Here is a 22,632-nt window from a genome sequence, read left to right on the forward strand (position 1 = left end):
TTTCATCCACTTCCAAATTTTAAATTAAGCTTTTGTTAGCTCCGCCCAACGGATACAATGGCGTATTTAAAAAAGTACGTAAAATAGGCTACACTATGTTTCTTAATATTACTATTGTAAGGCTCTATATTAATGATCCTGCATCCATAAACATTGTTGACTATCTTAATTTTCTGTTTATATATTTTAATACTGCAAATAGTCAATAGATTTATTTTGCTTGTCAGTGTTTAAGAGGGCGTTTTAATTACAGATGTATATGTATATACTGAGTCACGGTGTCGCTGAATCACAAAATAATATTCGAACATGAATCACTTTCGAAGAAATATATCAAGATGTAGCATATGACTAATACAATATTGCTTCATCTCAAATAATGACGTTTTCAGTTACTTATTTTTAAAATCTAGTAGTAAATGTTAGTTCTTACCTAGAAAACAAGCGTTTATCTGAAAAATTTATCAAATGTCAGTTCTACTATTGCTCGTTAATTTCCCTCCACTAGTACAATGAGAAACGTTTTGTATTATCAGGTGTATACTACTTGTGAGTAGTATGAAATCGAGTGCATAAAATGATGACAGTAATGGATATGAATCATAGTAACTACAGGAATTTCTAGTTATTTCACCTCCAGTCATTCGGACAACAGAATATTAACAATCTACAGCTGTTATCAGACTACAGAAACCAAATAAGAAGTGAAGACCCATAAGATCATAAACACTGTTAGTTTTAACGAAGCCAGGTAAACATTTAACTGCATAGAAATAACAATCGTTAATTCGAAGTTATAGTAGTTTTTACCTATTGTATACAAACAGGTAAAAATAGAATGATTCTTAAACATCGAAATGGCATCAAACTCATTTATAGTTAATGAAAACTCAATTATGTACAAAACTCGTATATGAATTCTTTTGCTTTTGCCAAATTATTGAGTTCATTAAAAGATTTCCCAATGATTGAATTGTGATCATATAAATGAACTATTAATCAGCTGACCATAAACGTAATTGCTTTCTATGCTATTTAAATATTTTTCATTATAGTTTTATGAATAAATAAATGTCCATAAGTATTATAATTTAACATATTTTTATAAAATTTGAAAATAATCTTCATCACGATTTAAAATTATATGAAGCTCCTCAGAAACGCCCACGTATATGAGATCAAAACCGTGACCCTGAAGTTTCAGTGACAGTACAACTCTGAATAACTGAGTCAGATTAGAAATGTATTTGGTTTCAATATCAGTTACTTTGTAAATAACGACCACCCAATATTTTTTATCTCACTGAAAAAATATGGCTGAACTCCAAGAATCACAGTTCTTAAAATAATTAGCTTAGTGTTTACTTTCTTCGTTTCGTCTTAATTCAGAGGGCTTCATTATTCGTTGAATAAAACACTGGAATTTCACTCACGAAAAAAGTTTGCAAGAACATATTTCATTTCTACTGACTTGTTTTAATTAGCTTCTATTTCTATTTCCGCGTTATAATATACAACAGAATGCAAACAGGTGTATATTTCCATTTATAGGAGTGATAATAACTGATTGGAAGATTTTATTTTTCTTCCTAGTTTATTGTCATTTTGTGCAACAAGTTCACTCTGATCGAGATGATCATACATCTATGATAACGATATTATTCAGATTTTTCATTCACAATAAATATTCGAATCTTATAATTAGATCAAATATTATTTCTGATGAGACCTGTTTTATTTAATTACATAAATACCTATTTTCGTCTTGTCCGCGGTGAATTCGTAGCTTCTTCAAGTTTCCGGCGGCTGAAAATCAATAGCCACGCGACTTGTGTTTCCTTTTTATTTACAAAACAATTTAACTTCGTCACTCAACTTTGCGTAAAATGTACCGTTTTAAAGTATACTACTTACTAATAATAAGTAGTATAGTTTGACTGACAGTTTATTTGTTGCCGAGTCAGGCTGAATCACTTTGCGGCATTTTTTTCTGTCATGTAACCATTTAATAGCAATCAATTCATGGAATAATATTCATTCAATCACTCACTATTGGTTTAAGCATTTCAGTTTCAAGTAAGCTTCTGAGAGTAGATGTTAGATATTATGGTTAAATGGTACAAATTCGGTTGTAACAGAGTAAATTTATTCGACTACCTCATAAGTTTGTACCCTGCTTTCCCATTATTTTAATCGAGAAGTAAGTAATTTCACACATCTGCACTTACTCCTGATCATTTTTATGACGTTTTTAAAACATTTACCTCGAAGACACTGTAATTAATTACCTATTTATTGATGGTGGCAATAAGCAAATATTCCATCCCAAGCAAAGATAGTAGCTAGTGTTTGTTTCTTTTTTCTATTACTAATGGTGGCGCATATTTCTAATTCAATAGGAAATCCATGTACTAATAAACCCTATATACGATCTTATAAAACATAATAAAATTAGGAACTGCGAATAATGGAAGAACAATAGACAAGAAATAATTTTATTTATATAAAAAGATAAATGGTAAAAATGAGTTCCATATTTAGAACAGAACATCCAGTTAGATGACTGTCGTAAATACTTACCTACTCAACAAAAACACTCAACCGTCTGAAATTTCAAAAAAAGCTATAAAACGAAAAATTTATGAGATTTTAATTATTCCGAAGTTGTGTAGAAATACATATGAACGTTCAGAATTTCATGCATTTAAAGGGGATTATAATGTATTGCAAATTAATATTTTATTTGCTGCAAATATATATTAACATTTTCCATGTGAAGAACTTTGAAGGATAATTGTTTGAACATTTAGTGGATTAGAAAGTTGATATTCACTTAGTAGAATAAGATAAGAATCATCAAACATAACACCATGAGTATCCATACCGCCGTGAATAAATAAATACTCTTGACAGTATTGATCTTCATCTTCATACTCATCAGTATTAACAATATCATCGTGATATTGATTATCTGAAGAAAATAACAGTAATAAATATAACAATTTAGAAAATCAGATTTCTGTATGATATGAGGCTATCAGGAAAAATAATTCATGAAACAAAATTGGTCAAATGTGAAGATGATTTATATGGTGAGTTGAAGAACTCCCAGTTTGGACATGGTTTAATAGATAGGTGACAAGCGATACTAGTCTATTGTATCCCTTTTTTTACTTCAAATATGAACGTTTGTAATAGAATTAAGTTAACTAACTGTATATCTTAGAAGCACGATTGTTGCATCGAGATTAAAAAGTAGGAAATGTTGGGTCGATAAAGATAGTTCTGGGGTTGAAAGTTAACTTAGCTGTTAAACTAGTCAATAATCATCAGTAGACATGTTTATGTGTATTTACATTCAAAAACAACAATACAGATCACAACATATTTACGTCCATTTACCATACTATGCACCAAGTGACTTGTATATAAGAGTTAATAGGGTTACATATTCCGTTGGATGTTGGCAGCTGAAGTAGAGTTCAAACTCATTAGATTCTGTTCTACTTATACCCCCGAATATTTTCAGGGCTTTAGATATGACTTGACAAGAACACAAAATACTTGACACTATTTAAACGCATTTTTAAGGAACTTCGTCATTTTATAACAAATAAGATTTATTTATTTATTTAAACACATAAATATTGGTACAAGGAAGCACCAGATAAATATGCGCCACACAAATCTCATTCGATTTGTGTGAGGGCTGTGATACTGCCCAGGTGCCCAGACTGAAGCAGGTGGTTTACTTAGGGGGCCACACCCAGAGCCTTTGACCTAAAGGTCTAGTCCACAAGGCAGTGGAGCATCGTAAGGAGATGCAGTCCCATGGTGGCTGGTGACCAACAGTTGGTTCATACGCCATTCGTTCCTTCAGGATACTGGAGCCCATGTGCACCATTGGTTTGGAATCAGGGTTTTCCAACTCCCCTAGGGGGATCCTACATATCCACCAACCCGGTTAAAGCGCCGGACATTCGCTTTTCGTCCTCTCACTTTTGTGAACAACACCCCCGCCACGAGAAGTGTTAAGTCGGCTTACAGTAAACTCTATCAGAGCCTCCAGAGGCTCATAAAGAGCCCAACCAATCAGCGATTAGTTAGAAGCTATGTTACTAAAATAACGAGGTCCTGATTGGCTGTTTAACATACTGCTACTATGGAAACTCAAGGTCTCTTAATTACTATAAAACCCCTGTTTTTCTGTACATAAATGAACCTTGTAGTAAAGTGTTTTTCCTCTCATACTCGTGTCTTTTCTCTGGTCTTCAAGTCAGTGTATAATTCTAGCTCGGGGGTACGGAACTAGATTAGGGAAGCAAATATAGCGTTCACAATCGGCCAGACGTAACAAGAAGGCAGTGAGTAGGACTTCCCTGGCACAGGCTATATATTCGCGTGGCCATATGAGAGCATTTCGAGAGGGAGAGCAGACTCTCCCCACTCTCGGCCGTACCAGGGCATTTGGGGGCAACAAATAAGATTAGCGCATTTGTTAGTAATCTGTTCGTAATGCTGTTTTTTTTATAACAAGCATATTCTGGTCTAAATTCAGAATAAAACACTATATCTGACTCAGTTTTGAATTTCAAGGGGACTCTCAGTTTATTTAGTATTTTAGACGTGCTTGCTTATGATTGCCAACTAACAAAAGGCCTACATTTAGAGCTTTCTGCTAAATGTTTACCGGAACAGTGTACACCACGATGATGAGTCACTTGACCAACAGAATTTGATTAACACAAGGGACTGAACAATGAGAAACTGAGTACTTTCAGGTGATCCATTTAAGTAAAACATTTTAAAAATACAGGAACCTATTCACAGTGATTCAATTTCTACTACTAGATAAGTCAAATTGAGAAACAATAATTATTAGTATAAAATAAACAACCATCAAAACTATTTTTAATTACGCAATACTAACAACTTCGAAATTTAAATATTTCACCCACTTAAAGTTCAGTTAAACGTGATGATTTAGACATTCAACTTACAACCATCAGAGATGAGCTTCGTACTCCTGTTTGAGTAGATGTGTAGTGTCGGATGCTATATTAAGCCCATATACCTTATTCTAGCTTCTGGGCAGGCCAATTGATCCATTCTTCTTAGGTCACTTTTTGATATTGTTAATTATTCACTTATCAACCTTGACTGTCTTTATACGAGCGTATATGTGTATACACTTCTTATCCTATTCACCACATGTCTGCAACTTATTTTTATCTGGTTATAAAATTGATTAACGCTTGATTAAATGGAGTCGGCTCACACGCCTACTCCACCGCGCGTCATTTCTCTTCGTCCCTCTGAATGTCTGCCCAGATCGATGAGTGTACAAAATATACGTATTCGAAATTCATTCTCGTATTTGACTTATTTAATTCCGTTATTCACTAACGCGAGTTAAGTCGATGGTCATATACAAGGTTAGGCGACATGCATATTTGGAAAACAATCACTCAGTAACGATAATCATAGGATATTACTGGAGTCAGATATAGGGACACTAAGGACGGACAGTATCACTTGCTCTACCCCACATCAGTATGGCTAGCAGTCAAGCACACAAATATGTACTTGTCAAGTAAGTAGCTTAATGAGAAACTTGATCACCACAAGTTTTATTGAGATTGAGATTGTATAAGTAGATATTGGTAACTGCTTACTACTCATATAATTGTATTAACCTGATCAGACTTGTAGACTGAAACTCATTCTACTACTGTCGAGAAATATACATATATATATATATATGTCTTAGAAAATATCAATACCTTTTGGTGATTTGAATATAATTTTCATTGAATTTTCTTTTGTATCCTTCTTAACGATTAATGAGAATGTACAATAAGCAAAGTCTAGACGTGGACTCGGTAATACAGAAGTCTCATATTTAATTTCGGTCCATTGTTTGGTACCTAATTGAAAAGAAAGTGGAAAACAAAAAAGTAGGCGTTGAACGTTAAGCAATAAAGGAAATTATTTCGATGTAAATGAGGACAACTAGTGTAATTTGATAAAATGTGAATATAAATGATTTAGTCAAGGCGATAACTTGCCTATAGAACTAAACACTCAAAACCAGGACATTGTACAGTTAGAAAGATATCACTCGGTGCAGTAAGACACTCATAATCAAAGTAGGATCTGATGCAAATATGCGTCGGTGTGATTTGATAGATTTCACATTAGTATAATGAGATGAGATCGAACGCAGTCAAGAGCTAAATATGATAAATCTGAGATCAAAGGACGACACGTATGGTAGAAAACTAAGCTGAATACTTGAAGGGAGATAGAGAGCGAGTGTATCTGCATCAGTGCCACCAATTTTGGACGAAGTCACTTAAAGTTTAAAACCACATATAACGGATAATTGGCTTAAGACATTTGTAATCAAAAGCTGTCACCTACACATGTCTTCTACTTTCATTTTATAGCCGTACAAAAATACAAGTGGGACTTCTGCAAAGTTTACTCTCTCCTTGACAGACGTTTCACCTGTGCCGTAAGTGGGGCAACGTCGCCAGCTTTTAGAATCCGTGCTGAAAGCTTGCTTGCCAGAAACCCGTGACAGATGATAAGACTCACGAAATGTGACTGATTCATTCCTTTTGGATGCATTATTTAGAACAAAAGAAACCTATCCCAAAAATTCATTGGATTTTTATTTGAATTTTCAATAAGCTTATCATATACATGGTTTATGGGACTGAGTTCTAAATATTATTATGGTCAATAACGTTGTCGACTATTAAAATCAGTTCTATATACATTCAAAAGGTTTTCACTAACTTGTATCAAAACAAAACATATCATTCAACGCCCCATTTAATGACAATCCACCAAATATTAATATTTTACTGGTATCCTGTCCATAAATTTTATTTGTTAAAATTGTTCCACCATGAGCAGCACGTGGACCTGGAGATGGAGTCTTTGTAGATTCAATACCTTCTGACTCCAAATATTCACACTCATTTTCTGCATTATCATGACTAATAGTGAGTGGTGATAAGTTATCAGTCGGATATAGTTTACTCCATATACCTTTAAAATGCAAATTATTATCAGCCTGAAATAATGAAAATAAATGCTTATTTATATTTGGGTATCAGTGAAATAATTTCAGGTAACAATATTAAAACAACTGATTACATTTTTGAGAAACTGAGAGAGAACTTTGTTATTTGAAGAACGAATTATGAATTGCTAAAATGAATGCGTAAAATTTCAAACGATAGATGACACGTTGTGGGCAAATGCTGGATGCTCATTTTTGAAAGCTAAGTAATCCCCATACGTGTTTTCGTACAAAAATTAAGAGTCTAAGCTTTATCTGTTATATCACAGAGTTCAGAAAGGATGAAACCTAATAAATAATAAACAGCTGAACTGAGCTACACCTTAGGTTAGAGTCTTCAGAAATATTTTACACCATTAGCGTCCAGCCTAATGATAACCTGAAATTTCAACTTGAAATAGCCAAAAATGTGAGCTTGTCAGTATGTTATTATTAATATGTAATATGCACTAGCCAAAATCTTGGGTTTCAATAGTCATCGTCTAAGCTCATTTCCGAAATATTTATGGCCGCTATTCCAAAAGAAAAAAAAACAAGAGTGGTGAAGAAAATTCCTTTGAAAGTTTTTAGATTAGGAAGAACTTAGAATAATCTACATCAGCAACTGGAAATCAATAACCTGGAACTCTATTTCAATTAACATTTTCATAGTTGAAATCATGAGTCAATTGAAGCTAGACCACCATGGAAAACCTGGAAGCACTGGACGGCCGTTTCGTCCTATTATGGGACACCTCAGCAGTGAGCATCCACGATCCCACACTCGCGAGACTCGAACCCAGGACCTGCCAGTCTCGCGCCAGAGCACTTGACCGACAGACCACTGAGCCGGCATCCAACGGTGTTGATGTCTAACTCCAAACAATCCACGATTTTGAGCAACCGTTCACCACTTGTCCTCAGTGAGTTGATATCTCTACAACAGACTTGGTTGAACTCCACTGGTCACTGCTTGTCACATTTTGTCAGTCTAAACATTCCTTTAACAAATTAAAGACAAGGAATTCACATTTCTTCATATATATGAATTATCATATCATCTTTATTAAACATCACTTTGATAATATAAAAGCCAGTATAACAACATAATCATAACCATTGAGCTATTATTATATAATAAATGAAGACGGCTAAAAGCTTATAGGTAAGTGTATTATAACTAGTAATTAGATATAATATTACTGAAACTACTAAAATGTAATACTGTCTATGTTTTGTTAAACAACTAACATATACAGAAAGTATTTTTCTTCTTTAATATTCTAGTAAAATTCTCTTACTTGATTAGTAAATTGTAATACATAAATATCATCAAGTAGTTTTTCATTGACCATTCCACCGTGTATATACAATTTACCTTTTGGGATACGTTCATAATTTGAATTGGTTAGTTGATAAGGAAATTCATATAGCATTAAATGACCTAATCGTGAACATGGTGGTAAACCTTCCACTGGTATAATATTCCATGAATTTATTTCACTATCATACATATAAACCTAAAGAAAAATAATAAGTAATTTACAATAAATTAATATACACATATATGTAGAGGATAAAACTGGGATTTCAAAATTTTAACTAAATATAATATGTACATTCATCTTGGTGTTATGAAACACGTTAAATTGGCTATACAATGCGAGTGCTTTACAAACACATCTCTGAACATTATCCTTGCTGGTTCTCGAAAGTGAATGTAGAACTACCAATATTTAAATACTGGAATATCATGTGAACTCTGGTCGCACAACGCCACTGTATATATCCTTTAAAATCATTTATATGGTCAATTTGGTTTGAGAGGAGTACAAATCAATAATTTGTGCAATGTAGAAGCGTTAGCAATCCCCCTTTTCAAACTTGAACTCTGTGTGTAAAAGCAGACACATGCAAACCATCATTATTCTATACCCTAACACTCACTTTTCACATACGGCAATTTGATTTTATTACATCCTTCTACTGTTTCTAAACTCTTTAATCTTAATAATTTATTATTTCCATCTTTACGTTTTTTAATTTATTCTTCACGTTTCCCATACTCATCAAGTGGATAATTATCTTTCACACATTTGATTTCACCTTACTATCTTTCGTCAAATTCTCTATCGTTAAGCGACTCTTTTTCATATGTGATATGATGTAATCATCCTCCTATTTTTCAGCAGACCATTTGAATTGCAAATTAACTATAACACAAGATTGCACAACTTGAATAAATAATACTGGCAAAAACATTTTCTTCATTGAAATGACTTTTCAGTGTAGTTATTTGATAATCTTAACTATGGAGTGATGTAAATTGTGCTTTCTATATATATCCTGATATAGAATACATGAAATTATTTAGGTTCTATGATATTCTGAAATAAACTTATGAACAAAAATATCTTTAAAAAAAATTAGACTGATAGATCTAATACTACTTATTTAAAAAAATGATAAACAATCAAAAGTACACAAAGTAAACAATAATCTTTAGAAATATGTTTACATGATCTTTAAATTTGATTCATAGTTATATTAATATGAAAATCTATTGGTGAAAAGATAATTTTTTTAAAAATCTGTTATTTAAAAACTGTATTGTATGAGTTCACCTTTTTTCACATTCATACAAACGACATTTTATGAAGTAGGAGTCATTTGAAATAATTGCTAAGATTTGAAGACTAGTTAAGAAAACTGTTATATCTGGCCGATTGTGAACGCTATATTTGCTTCCCTAAGCCAGTTCCGTACCCCCGAGCTAGAACTATTCAGCGACTTGAACACCAGAGAAAAGACACGAGTATGAGGGAAGCACTTTACTACAGGGTTCATTCATGTACAGAAAATACAGGGATTTTATAGTAATTAAGAGACCTTGAGTTTACATATTAACAGTGTGTTAATCAGCCAATCAGGATCTCGTTATTTTAGTAACATAGCTTCTAATTAATCGCTGATTGGTTGGGGCTCTTTATGAACCTCTGGAGGCTCTGTTAGAGTTCTCTGTAAGCCGACTCAACAAAAACGAATATAACTGTTATATCCCGATGAGAATAATGAATAGTAACTGTTAGGATCTATCTATTGTCTAATACTATACATACATGATTGTTGATCAACTAAACAATGTATATTCATATTCTTCTTATCATAGACTTTATTTTGACCTATGGACTGTTATTATACGATTTACCATTCTTAAGTTATGCCCAGTTTATTAATTACAATCTCCCACAATCACAGCCACTTTTTGGCTTGATCTTGTACAAATGTTATTTCCTATTTTGTGGTTTGATGTAGTCTGTTTGACTTGTATATAAATCAAGTACATTTGAAATATATGATTCATACGTCAGATGCTGAGATTGGTCTAGTGAATAGTTATCACTATACGGAAATACAATTGTGGGGAAGGAAAAATATTCACGATATTATTAGCATAACTGGATACTGTTTAAGGATCCCCATCATATTAAAAGACTAATATTTGAACGAAGAATATTCTTTTCGATAAGTTCTCTTCAGGTTCTACAATTATATATCCAAATTAGTAATCCGAAAAAATTCCGAGGTTGAAAGCAAAGTACATAGTTTAAAGCATGTAAATTTAGGATTGTCAAACCAAATAGAATGAAATTGTTATTATTGATACGACTCATATAGAATGTTAACTCGAATCTGTATATATGTTAAGTGAAAATTTAAGATCTGTGATCAGAATAAATATGGGTCAGATAGGGTGAGAGAGATATGATAGTACAATTACAACTCGATCAAATGTTTAATGTAAGACTAAATTGTGTGAGAAATCAGTAAGACGTAATAAAGAGGGATGAATGCGAAGTGCATGAATCATGTACAGGGGAGATTAACTTTGATATTTAACCAATAATAATAATAATTTTTCATAGTTGGAATCATGAGTCAATTGAAGCTAGACCACCATGGAAAACCTTGAAGCACTGGACGGCCCAGTGGTCTATCGGTTAAATGCTCTGGCGCAAGACTGGTAGGTCCTGGGTTCGAATCTCGCGGATGCGGAGTCGTGTATGCGCACTGCTGAGGAGTCCCATAATAGGACGAAACGGCCGTCCAGTGCTTCCAGGTTTTTCATGGTGGTCTAGCTTCAATTAACTCATGATTTCAATTATGAAAAATACTGAAATCTCCACAACACCCCTTCTGATAATAATAATAATAATAATAATACAAAGATTCGTGAATAAAGATAAGAGAAACAATTACATTTGACTACGAAAGGTCGTAAGTACAATAGTCAAATTAGGTCATCCAATACCTAAGAATACTATTGATTAATTGGCCTTGTGGTTGGCCAGGGGAGATGGAGGGGATGATATTTCTTTTGTAGACATAGCTCCGGTTTTTTTCATCCGGATGGCTACTACCTCAGCCGTTTGAAGGACTTTAAGCCCGACAAGCCTTGGTGAAAAATTACTGACCCTATAAATAATTGAAAAGCACCGGCTTAAACTGACATTATGACCAGTTTGTACTAATTAGGCATTCTAGGTAATTCATCTTTTAGCTTCGATGTCACCATTGGGTGCGTAGAAAACATTAAACGTAGTTCACCGGCGTTGAAAGGTTTTAGGATTGTTCTGCGTAATCTCTGAGTTAGTATTTCACTAGCCGCTTCCCCCCAGAATTGTAGGCTCATGAACAGGGATTTCTTCTTGACCGTTTGAATTTCGCCTATTTTCACTTTCGTGATCATATATTTAATTATAAACTTTTTAGGGTAACCGTCTTCCCTAAGAGTATTATGCAAGGTGTTTAGCTCATCTTCAACTATATCTGCAGAACATATAGTGCGTATTCGGTAACTACGGGTCTTGATAAAATTTCGTTTGTACTGTAGAGGTACAAAGCTAATAAAATGCGTGTACTGCCCAGTCCAAGTACTTTTTCTGTTTACGTTTCTTTTTAATGATCCATCCGCTCTCTTAGTTAAGAGAACGTCCAAAAAGGCTATTTGGCCATCACTCTCTTCTTCCGATGTAAACTGAATGGCTGTATGCACTTCGTTAAACTGCCTGAGAACGTCTTGTTGTAATGTATTATCTTTGCACAGGATGAATGTGTCATCCATATATCTACAGTAAAATTTGAATTTTTCTTGAATAATCTTTTTTAGTGGACCGTTCTCTAGTTTGGCTAGAAATATATCAGCTGGTATAGGGCCTAGAGGTGAACCCATTGCAACGCCATCTGTTTGTCTATATATTTCTCCGTTGAACTTCAAATTCACATTCATGGTGCATTTCAGTAATAACTCTTTCACGACATTAATAGGAACTGTAGTTTAAATTTCATTTTCAATCAGTTGTTCCCCTATATATTCTACGGTCTCTATCATATTACGCCGGTGAACTACGTTTAGTGTTTTCTACGTGCCCGATGGTGACACCGAGGCTAAAAGATGAATTACCTAGAATGACCACCTCATTTTGCATTTATCAGTTCGACTGCTCCTATGGAGCAAATTATAACTGGATATTGTTCGTTTAAATTCCATATGACTGAACATAGAATTAGCCTTTTTTTGCTAAATTACTACCTAAAATTAAGTATTATACTATTTAATTAAAACGTATTGCAATTTTCTCCATACAATGGGTTGAATAAATTCAGTCTATTCCCTATGAAATTATTATGTTTGCTTACTGTTCAATATTCATGTAGTACGACTATTTAAGCCTTTTGCACATCGTTTGTAAACCAGTTACATACTGATGTTTGATAAACTAGTAACAAACAGTAATATATCTATGGCTACACATATTTATTTATTCGGAGAGTTAGTTCCAAGGCAAACATTATAAAGAATATCATAATGAATATATTTTCAATAAGTCGTAAAATCTATAAAATAATGTTTAGCTACCAGTTTAAAATCTGGAACCATCAACTTAAGAGCAATACTCATATCCTACCTCTCAATAAAACGGTAATAAAAACAAAGATCTTTCTTCCAGCAATCTACTTTTCTCTATATCGCATGTATTAACTATGGTTATAGAAAATCAAGTAAACAGATTTAATCAATGGGTAGTTACTTTATCATCTGACACTGGCTGACTACCAACATTCCCACCAGAGAATACTATGAGTTGATTATATTCAGTTAATGAAACAGAAGAGTTTTGTGTGCGAGGATGATAGATGAATTGTTGAATATCAGTATGAATGCGATCTTGAGTTAAACTTGCAGTGATTCTCTCCTCTTCATTAATTGACGGATTTTCAGGCGTTGATAGACAATGAATTTGTAGACGGAGTAGTTGACTCAAAGGACCTGTATTTGTTGCACCACCAAATATTATTAATTCCTAAAAAACATTCATTCAGATTCATGAACGATAAGTATCCATTTGGTAACATTTTCTAAACGAAATAACACGAATAAAAATTTATCCAAAGCAAATATTATAAACTACACACCAAAGTGGGAATGAGAAAAATAGTTTGAATTCGGGTACTAAGCTGGAAGCTGATTTTGATACATTTCTTAATCAGCAGGCAACTATAAAAATAAGAAGTTATTGATAACCTAACCTGCCAACCTTCAGTTCAATACATGTGCTTGATTGCTTTATCACGGTAATACTGTTCTCTTGCAAATGAAAATTTAGATTTTTCAGTTGACTACGTTTATAATTATGATCACATATTTGTTAAGTGAGAATCGGGTTGATTGACTATTTGTACTTTATCACACTCATTGGCATTCATCCTAAAGTTTTGTACCGGCTAATGTAACGTTACTGTAAACATAATCTCCGGACTGAACGTTCTGTTTTTCGAATCGCTTAAATGGTATATAATTGATTTGGCTCTTATAGTTGATGTGCGTCATGAGTTCTAGGTCACCAAACGTAAAATTTCAAACTCAAACTTCATTTTTTATTTGCATATAATTTTTGATCCTAGACAAATTCACGACTTTTTATATACGTCTTCACTTGTTCATCACATCGTTTCTTCGAAATCATTATTTGGACTGGTTACACGAATATTGTCTAAAATTTAGATTCCAATCGGGAGACAATTAGATCACATCGCTATCAGCCATCGATGGAGCGGCTCGATAGAAGACTGTCGATCATTCTGGGGCACATGTTTAGACTCAGATCATGCTCTAGTGCGAGCTCGTATCTGTCTGCGTCTTACCGGACGTAGGAAAGACACTGAACGGAAGCCTCTAAGGGTTCTACTTAATGATAGGCAAGCTAAGAATATATTTCAGGAACAACTGGAAAAACAGTTAGGCAGCTATGTAAGTTGTGCCCACCCCGAAGCAGCGTGGAATGACATCCGAAAAGCTGTGGAAACAGCAGTGATATCCGCTAGTAAGGTAAACCATAAGGTTAGGGAGAAACAATGGATCTCAACAGCATCTACCGCACTGATAGATGCTCGAAAACTCATTCCACTTGGCTCTGAACATAACGAAGAGCGGAGTCAACTTAAGCGCAAGCTAATAAGAAGCCTACGCAATGATCGTGAACAGTGGTGGGTAGCGAAAGCAAGAGAGATGGAAAAGGCAGCGGCAATAGGTAACAGTAGACAGCTATTCAGACTCATTAAAGAAACCGGTATTAGGAACCCAAGTATCAGTGAAACCATCTCAGATAAAGATGGGCATATCATTCATTCTCAATCCAGGAGATTGGATCGATGGGCAGAACACTTTAGGGATCAGTTCAACTGGCCTTCAGCCACACTTCAGTTACTCACGATCCCCAGTCGTCCTGAATGGCAAATTGATGTAAGTCCTCCAACTCTCTACGAGGTTGAAAAAGCTATAGGAAATCTAAAGCGAGGGAGAGCCGCAGGCCCTGACAGATTTACCCCTGAGATTTTTAAGGATGGTGGTCCAGTACTAGCAGCGAGATTGACTGAGGTCTTAGGTAGAATCTGGGAACTGGACGTAATTCCATCTGACTGGTCCCAATCACTGATTGTGCCAGTCTATAAGAAAGGACAAAAGTCCTCCTGTGACAATCACAGAGGGATCAGTTTGACTAATATAGTGTCTAAAATATTAGCTTCAATAATACTAGGTCGCCTAACCAAAGCTCGTGAAGAGCAGACTAGAGAAAACCAGGCTGGTTTTCGACTTGGACGTGGTTGCATAGACCAGATATTCACTCTACGTCAGGTCCTAGAACATAGACATACATTCAGACGTCCCACAATCGTAGTATTTCTTAACCTTAAGGCGGCATTTCACTCCGTTGATCGTGAGGTTCTATGGCAGTGTTTGTCACTGAAAGGAGTACCAAAGAAGTACATTAACCTCATAAAGGCTCTCTACTCGAACACAACTGGTCGAGTTATAGCCTATGGCGAACTGTCATCAGAAGTGGTTACCTCAAGTGGTGTTCGTCAGGGCTGTCCACTCTCCCCATTCTTGTTTAACTTTGTCGTTGACATGCTTTTAGAGATAACACTTTCATCGTCTCAATCTCTAGGAGTTGAACTTTTACCAGGAGGCTCACTTGTAGACTTAGAATACGCCGACGACATAGTTTTACTCGGTGAAGACGCTGACAAAATGCAGAGTCTTCTGACCACTATAAGCAACTATGCAGGCATGTTCGGGATGCGATTCTCTCCCTCGAAGTGCAAAATGTTACTTCAGGATTGGGTTGCATCGACACCTGAACTAATGATAGGGAGTGAAGTAGTTGAGCGTGTCGACCGCTTCACTCATCTTGCGAGTCTCATCAGCCCTTGTGGTCTGGTGTGTGACGAAATCTCAGCACGGATACAGAAGGCTCGTCTAGCTTTCGCCAACTTGCGTCATTTATGACGTAGGCGAGATATCCGTCTAGCAACAAAAGGACGGGTTTACTGTGCAGCAGTTCGTTTTGTCCTACTTTATGGCAGTGAAACATGGCCGATAAGAGTAGAGGATATTCGTAGGCTACTAGTGTTCGATCATAGATGTCTTCGAAGCATTGCTCGTATATCCTGGGACCATCGAGTAAGTAATGCAGTTGTTAGGAAACGGGTACTAGGTAATGATAACAAATCCATTGATGAAGTAGTGAAACTTCATCAGTTGAGATGGCTGTAACACGTGTTACGTATGCCCAACCACCGACTGCCCCGACGTGCAATGTTTCATGGTGTAGGATTAGGTTGGAAGAATGCTAGGGGCGGCCAGACCAAAACGTGGCAAAAATCCATGAAGTCACTAACAATTGGACTGGGTCATGTTGGTAGGTGTAGACTACCTGGTTGGGATTCGCGAGATGATAGCAACCGATGGTTAGAGACCTTGAATGACATGGCTCAAAATCGTTTGCAATGGCGAAGGTGCATCCACTCTTTGTGTTCTACCAAATTCTTACCTTTTGAATTTTTCATGTCCCTATCCTTCCTCTCTTTCCAAATTTATTTCGCTGGATTATACTCCTTCAATAACATCTTCAAACCCTAATCTTTCACATGATGCTTATAGTCTTACTACTTCTACCAATATAGGATTTGAATCGACAACTTCATCTCGGTGCTAATTTGGTATGGCAACTCGAACTGATGTACGTACGTACGAAGTTCTACGTTGTGACTGACTGACTGATTGAATCGGGAGACAAAATCGATAACTTAGACAAATATATAACTCTAATCAGTGGCTAGAGGCTTTGGGTAGTATATCTCAAGATCAATAACAATGGTGCTGACGAAATCACTCTTCATCTTCCTTTAGATCTTCAGCTCCACAATCCCTTCACACATACTTCGACTTTCTTTTATCTCGAACCTTTTTTCTGATTATAGTTGTTACTACAATATCTCAACTTCCTTACCATTCATAATTTCAGTTTCATTTCTCCATGCTCTATTTTCATTATAACCGACTGACAATCGTGGTTGTTAAACATTCGTTTGAATTAGGCAGACACGTTTCATCAACCTAGTAATTTCACATCAACTATTCGACTCCTTTAGATGACTCAAGTATTTTTATAATTATTCTTTGTTTATGTGACTTCTGAGTCCAGTCAAAAACCTTCATGAAATAACAGTATTACTTTAGTGTCTGATTTATTAAGAATCGTAGTGTGAAGTAAATAACATGTGCATTATAGAATGGTAGCCCAGTGGTTAACATGTACTACTTTTAATCACTGAACATCAGATTTCAACCCGGTCTTATCAAATAAGGTTTGAGTAATCGGGTAATAATACTAGCCATCACACGAAATGTGTGACTTGAAACCAAGTTACTTTTACTTACATAAGCCTGATACCTCTCGTGAAGGAGCGTAGACCGTCCACTAGTATTCTCCATCCAACTCTATCATGGGCAATCCTTTCCAGTTGCGATTCATCCTTTCCATGTCTGTTTATAATTCCCGATAAAGTGTATTCTTTGGTCTTCTTCTTTTCCACTTCCCTTTAGGATTCCAAGTTAGTGCTTTCCTCATGATGCAGTTCGGTGATTTCCACAACATATGTCCTATTCACTTCCAGCGTCTCCTAATTTCCTCTTCAGAAGGAAGTTGGTTTGTTCTCTTCCACAGTAGGCTATTGCTGATGGTATCCGACCAATGGAAATTGAGTATCTTGTGTAGACAATTGTTGATAAATACTTGTACTTTTTGATGATAATTGTAGTATTTCTCCAAGTTTCAGCTCAGTACAGTAGAAGTCTTGACGTTCATATTGAGGATTCTGAATTTGATATTGGCTTGCAGACAGTCATTTTGAGTTCTATATGTTCTTCAACTGTAGGGATGCTGCCCTTGTTTCGCCAATCCTCGTCTTTACGTTTGCGCCAGATCCGCCTTGTTCATCGGTGATGCTGACCAGGTATGTGAACGCTTCCACAGTCTCTCCATCAAGTGTGACTAAGTTGTTATTCCCCGTGTTGTATTTAAAGATCTGGTTTCTTCCCTTGTGTATGTTGAAGCCTACTGATGCAGTGACTGCTGCAACACTGGTTTTCTTGATTTGCATTTGTTGGTATGTATGGGATAGAAGGGCCATTTTATCTGAGAAGTCCAAATCGTCTAGTTGAATCCGTACTGTCCATTGTGTTTCGTGTTTCTCCTCAGATGTAGAGGTCTTCATAACCCAGCTAACCACCAGAAGAAAGAGGGGGGAGAGTAAACAGACATGTCTGACTCCAACCCTCACTTGGAATGCATCTGTCAGCTATCCTTCATGCACGGCTCTGCACTGTAGTCCGTCGTACGAATTTCTTTTGATGTTGATGATCTTCTCAGGTACACCCTAGTGTCGAGGAAGGCTCCATAAGGTTCTCCTATCCACACTGCTAGACGCCTCATAGTCAAGGAAGTTGATGTACAGTGGCGAGTTCCAAGCAATTGATTGTTCAACGATGATCTATAGTGGCCGAACATATTCTCAGTTACTGAACTGCATTAAATGAAAGATCTATATCGACTGGGTCATGAAAACCGATTATCATTCATATTCCAAACACAACGATATGATTAGTCAGTGAGCAAATAAAGGGTACTGAGTCACAGCGTCTATGAAATTGTAAATAAGTCCATCTGTCAGGACGATAAATGGTGACTTTTAAGTTATTTACTTAAGCATATCATAGAATCATTGTGAATGGTTTTCAGTGACTCAGTAAAGCTACTACCTACATTGACGTTGGATGTTGTCAAGTTGATGACTAGATTAGTCGAAGAAACCACTAGTTATTGAAGAAAGGGTGGTGGCTCTAAGCAAAACGGCACAAAACCAATGCATTCATTGTCAACTTTATACCTACACGTTTCTCTGTATTATTTTTTAACTTCGACTTTTTGTGCTAATGACAAATATCACCACTAGAACTATTTAACTTATAGGTTTTAGTCTATGACCTTAGGTCATGAGAACATGAAATGTTAGGACCGACTGGCACTATGGAATGTTACTATTTGAATAGTTGATTAGTAATACACCTATTGTTTGCAACCAAATGCACTTGTTTGGGTTTGTGTAGAGCATTTCAGCAAGCTATCAAAATAAAGTAACTTGAATTATCAATCTAACGTCAAATAAAATGGTCATTATGAAAACATACCACTTACTTTATAACCAAAGTGATTTGTGAGTAAATATGAAAGATTCATGAACAACTCCGGTTTTTCAACTCACCTGATTGTTTAAAATTGCACTGCTATGTTCATACCTTCCCAGACCTGGAAAATCAATTGTCTGTTCCAAATCAACAGTGTACCACTTAAATGATGTTATATCCAGAATGTAGGCTTCATCAAATACTCCTGAAGCATCTGCACCCCCGATCATTATAATCAATGGTCGGTTGCCAGTGTCCCCACATTCCACTCGTATAGCATGAGTTGAATGACCAACACGTGCAAGCGGTGACTTTCCTTCTAAGATGTAAGACACCTTGCACCTACGATAGATACATTCACCAGAAAATTAATTATGTAGTGTTAACAAAAATGACATACACATTTCTTGATTACTAGCTTGAGTTCATATATTTTTTTCTCACTTTCATAGAGAATAAGGTAAATCAGTACCTATAAATAAAACCTAAGGACATTTTTGTGTATGGGAGTAATATTGAAGAATGTTTTACAATTATCTGAGCTTAAATGAAAAGGGAGCACGCTGATCTTTGATGCAAAGCCTGATTTGGATGACGCCAGTGGTACTGATAGTTTATGTTTTAAAACTTTCCGTTCCGGTACATTGGTGGAAACTGAACTGACTAACGTAAATCAATGATTAAGTACAAAATCATATAATTGACTATGAGCAATACATTTTGTGTGAAGGTTGGTGATATTTCTCAGTCAGTAATTACGGAAGTTTATTTTGGCTGAATGGATGGTCTTTAGTGGTTATTTTACAAATTTTATTCTGAAAAGTTTGGTTTCAAAAACGATAACAGACACTTAGTTTCCTCATGTATTGACAGACTATTGTAAGATAGAGTTGAGTTATGGGATTGCAAAACAGCTCCCTAGTTAATTATAACAGTTAAAATTACTAGATAATTTATGATTTAAGAGAATGTGGGTTTTATAGTCCCATACTTTTAAGCATAACCAATTAGAATTGGTTGCCTCTTCGAGTAAAGTTGAGTATATCTACCGCTTCACTTATCTCGAGAGTCTCATTAGCCCTCTTGGGCTAATGTGTGACGAAATTTCGGCTCCGATTCAGAAAATTCAATTGGCCTCAGCTAATTTGTGTTACTTGAGGCGTAGACGGAAGATTCGCCTGACAACCAAAGAAAGTGTTTGATACGTGGTAGTTTTCTTTGTTCTACTTTATGGATATGAAATATGGTCATTAAAAATGGAAGGTTTTTATAAGTTACTAGTATTCGACCATAGGCGTCTTTGAACCATTACCCGTTTAGGGAGAGAGTACTAAGTGGCGATGGACAGTCGATTGATGAGGTAGTCATAATCAACTGAGGTGTTTGGGACATGTGCTACGTATGCCCAACCACCACCTACCTCGACAATGTTGCCTGTTGTAGAAGAAAGTTTGAAAAAAGCTAGGGGAAGCAAAGCATGACATGGCATCAGTTTATGAGGTCACTGACAATTGGAGCGAGACATGTTAACAGGTGTAGAACACCTGGTTGGGGTCCATGTGTTAGAGGTTTCGGACAACATGGGTCAAAATTATTTGTAATGGCACAGGTTCATATATTTTCTGTCTTCTTCCAAATGCTGAGCTTCTAAATTCCTCGTAATTTTCTTATTTTACTAATTTGTATATTCTTGAATCGTATCTTTGATGCCTGATCTTTTCTATTCACTTCTATTATTCTGGTATTTAGGCTGACAAATTCATCCCTCCGTGTTTATTGAATATGGCAACTTGAACCGATGAACATGTGCCAGGTCATACGTTGCGACTGAATGACTAATTGATAAGTAATAATCATGTTTGAGAGATCTGATACGATAATAACTTACATTTTCATCCTGCTCATACTAAAAGAACTTGGTATTATTTTTGTCACAACAGATTTAGTCAGTTGCTTGTGGGGAATTTTACTTGTAATCAAGTAACATAACTTGGGTACAGAAGGGTGAGAGGAAACTCAAATTAGTCTGAATGGAATACTATGTTAATAATAATCGAACCGTTAATATAAACGTTTTGGTTAAGGCGGGACTGAATTTAGTAATGATGAAGACAACATAACTGAGGTATCTCCCAGGCTTACTGAGGGTTCTTTTCAAGACCAATATAGACTGATGAGTCTTGGTTGGGTAGTTATTGCCAGTCACGTAATAATATACCAAACTGTATACAGTGTTAAGAAAAAATAGGGTAATTTCAGGTAATTAGACAGATACTAGGAAAAGTGCTATTCATTAGGAATGTCGAAACTATGTCGCTGAACAGTTGAGTGTGTGACTTTCTCAATAAAAAATCTTATTAATAAATAAAACTGACATCAATTTGAACCCACTGAAAATGAGAGGAATAACCCAGATTTTGAACGTAAAACAAAAGTGAGAAGGCGGAGAGTGATTTTGTTTCAAGTGTGAAATCTATCCACACAACACGTAAAACAGGGTGATGTAACTGTTAAAACGGCGGAAAAGATAAAAAGTAACAACAGATAAAACGTATCGTCGCGACCCTTCGCTTATTGACAAATATCAGTGGGTCCCATGATCACCTCGTATTATTCGTGTCTACCGACTGCTATGATCCATTTTATCATTACTGACCAAGCTATTCGCGACAATTAAGACAATAAAATGCAACTCAAATGAACGCTTCAATTCTTTGTTACTAAATACCAAATACTGGCCACAAAGAATGAAAGGAAATAATACATGGAAAGCTATTCTGCAACCCAACTCACCAGGAGCCACGTATACTCAGTTTTTCAAGTAATTTATGCATATTATAAAATTATACAGAGCTTCGAGCGCTGTGAAGAGTTTTTTCGTAACAAGATGTTTTTCTTAACGATAATCCCATTGTTGCCACTGCTGGAGTAAATTGAAAGAGATGATGAATTTCCAAACGTCAGAAAACTGTGATTCAAGGGCTTTTTAATGTTCCGACGGTATATATAAGGTGCTGGGTCTTCATAATAACTGTCAACAATATCATTGCTTCGTTTTGAAGAATTTTCACCGTTCACACTACAAACCGACATATGACTAACATGTTGTAGCGGTTTGCATTAATCTTGAAGCTATATTGAGTGTTGTGGGAGAGTACAGAGTTTACTGAGTCAAGAAAGCTGACGAATTCGTCAGAAAGAGAAAAACAGGATGGGTCGACTGTTCACTAAGCGCGCTAAAAGAAATTAGATTAATCGATGAAAACAGTTGGAAGAAGTCAGCAATAACACAAGAGTGAGATTAAGACGAATCAGCAATAGCAACTAGAAATCCAAGCATGATATTTTGAGTCTGTAAGCCATGCTCAACTTCATAAAAATGCCGTACGGTTGTCTAGGTTACTCTTTGTCTAAACTAATATTCAATACAAATCTTTTGGTTTTTAAAAATATGTAAATAGGTAAACTG

The 22,632-nt window shown here is 35.6% G+C and overlaps 1 protein-coding gene across 1 annotated transcript; it reads right to left on the minus strand.

Annotated features, from left to right (window-relative positions):
- Positions 1-2,759: 2,759 nt before the first annotated feature.
- Smp_025700 (putative rab9p40) lies at positions 2,760-21,997 on the minus strand (the record flags this gene model as incomplete). Its single annotated transcript, XM_018793953.1, has 7 exons — positions 2,760-2,971; positions 5,784-5,927; positions 6,805-7,084; positions 8,374-8,592; positions 13,165-13,437; positions 19,241-19,505; positions 21,957-21,997. The coding sequence occupies 7 exons, from the start codon at positions 21,995-21,997 to the stop codon at positions 2,760-2,762; spliced, it is 1,434 nt and encodes a 477-aa protein (XP_018648414.1).
- Between the last annotated feature and the right edge of the window lie 635 nt (positions 21,998-22,632).

Source organism: Schistosoma mansoni, chromosome 1 (assembly GCF_000237925.1).
Source record: "Schistosoma mansoni strain Puerto Rico chromosome 1, complete genome".
In the NCBI taxonomy this organism is placed as follows: Eukaryota; Metazoa; Platyhelminthes; class Trematoda; order Strigeidida; family Schistosomatidae; genus Schistosoma; species Schistosoma mansoni.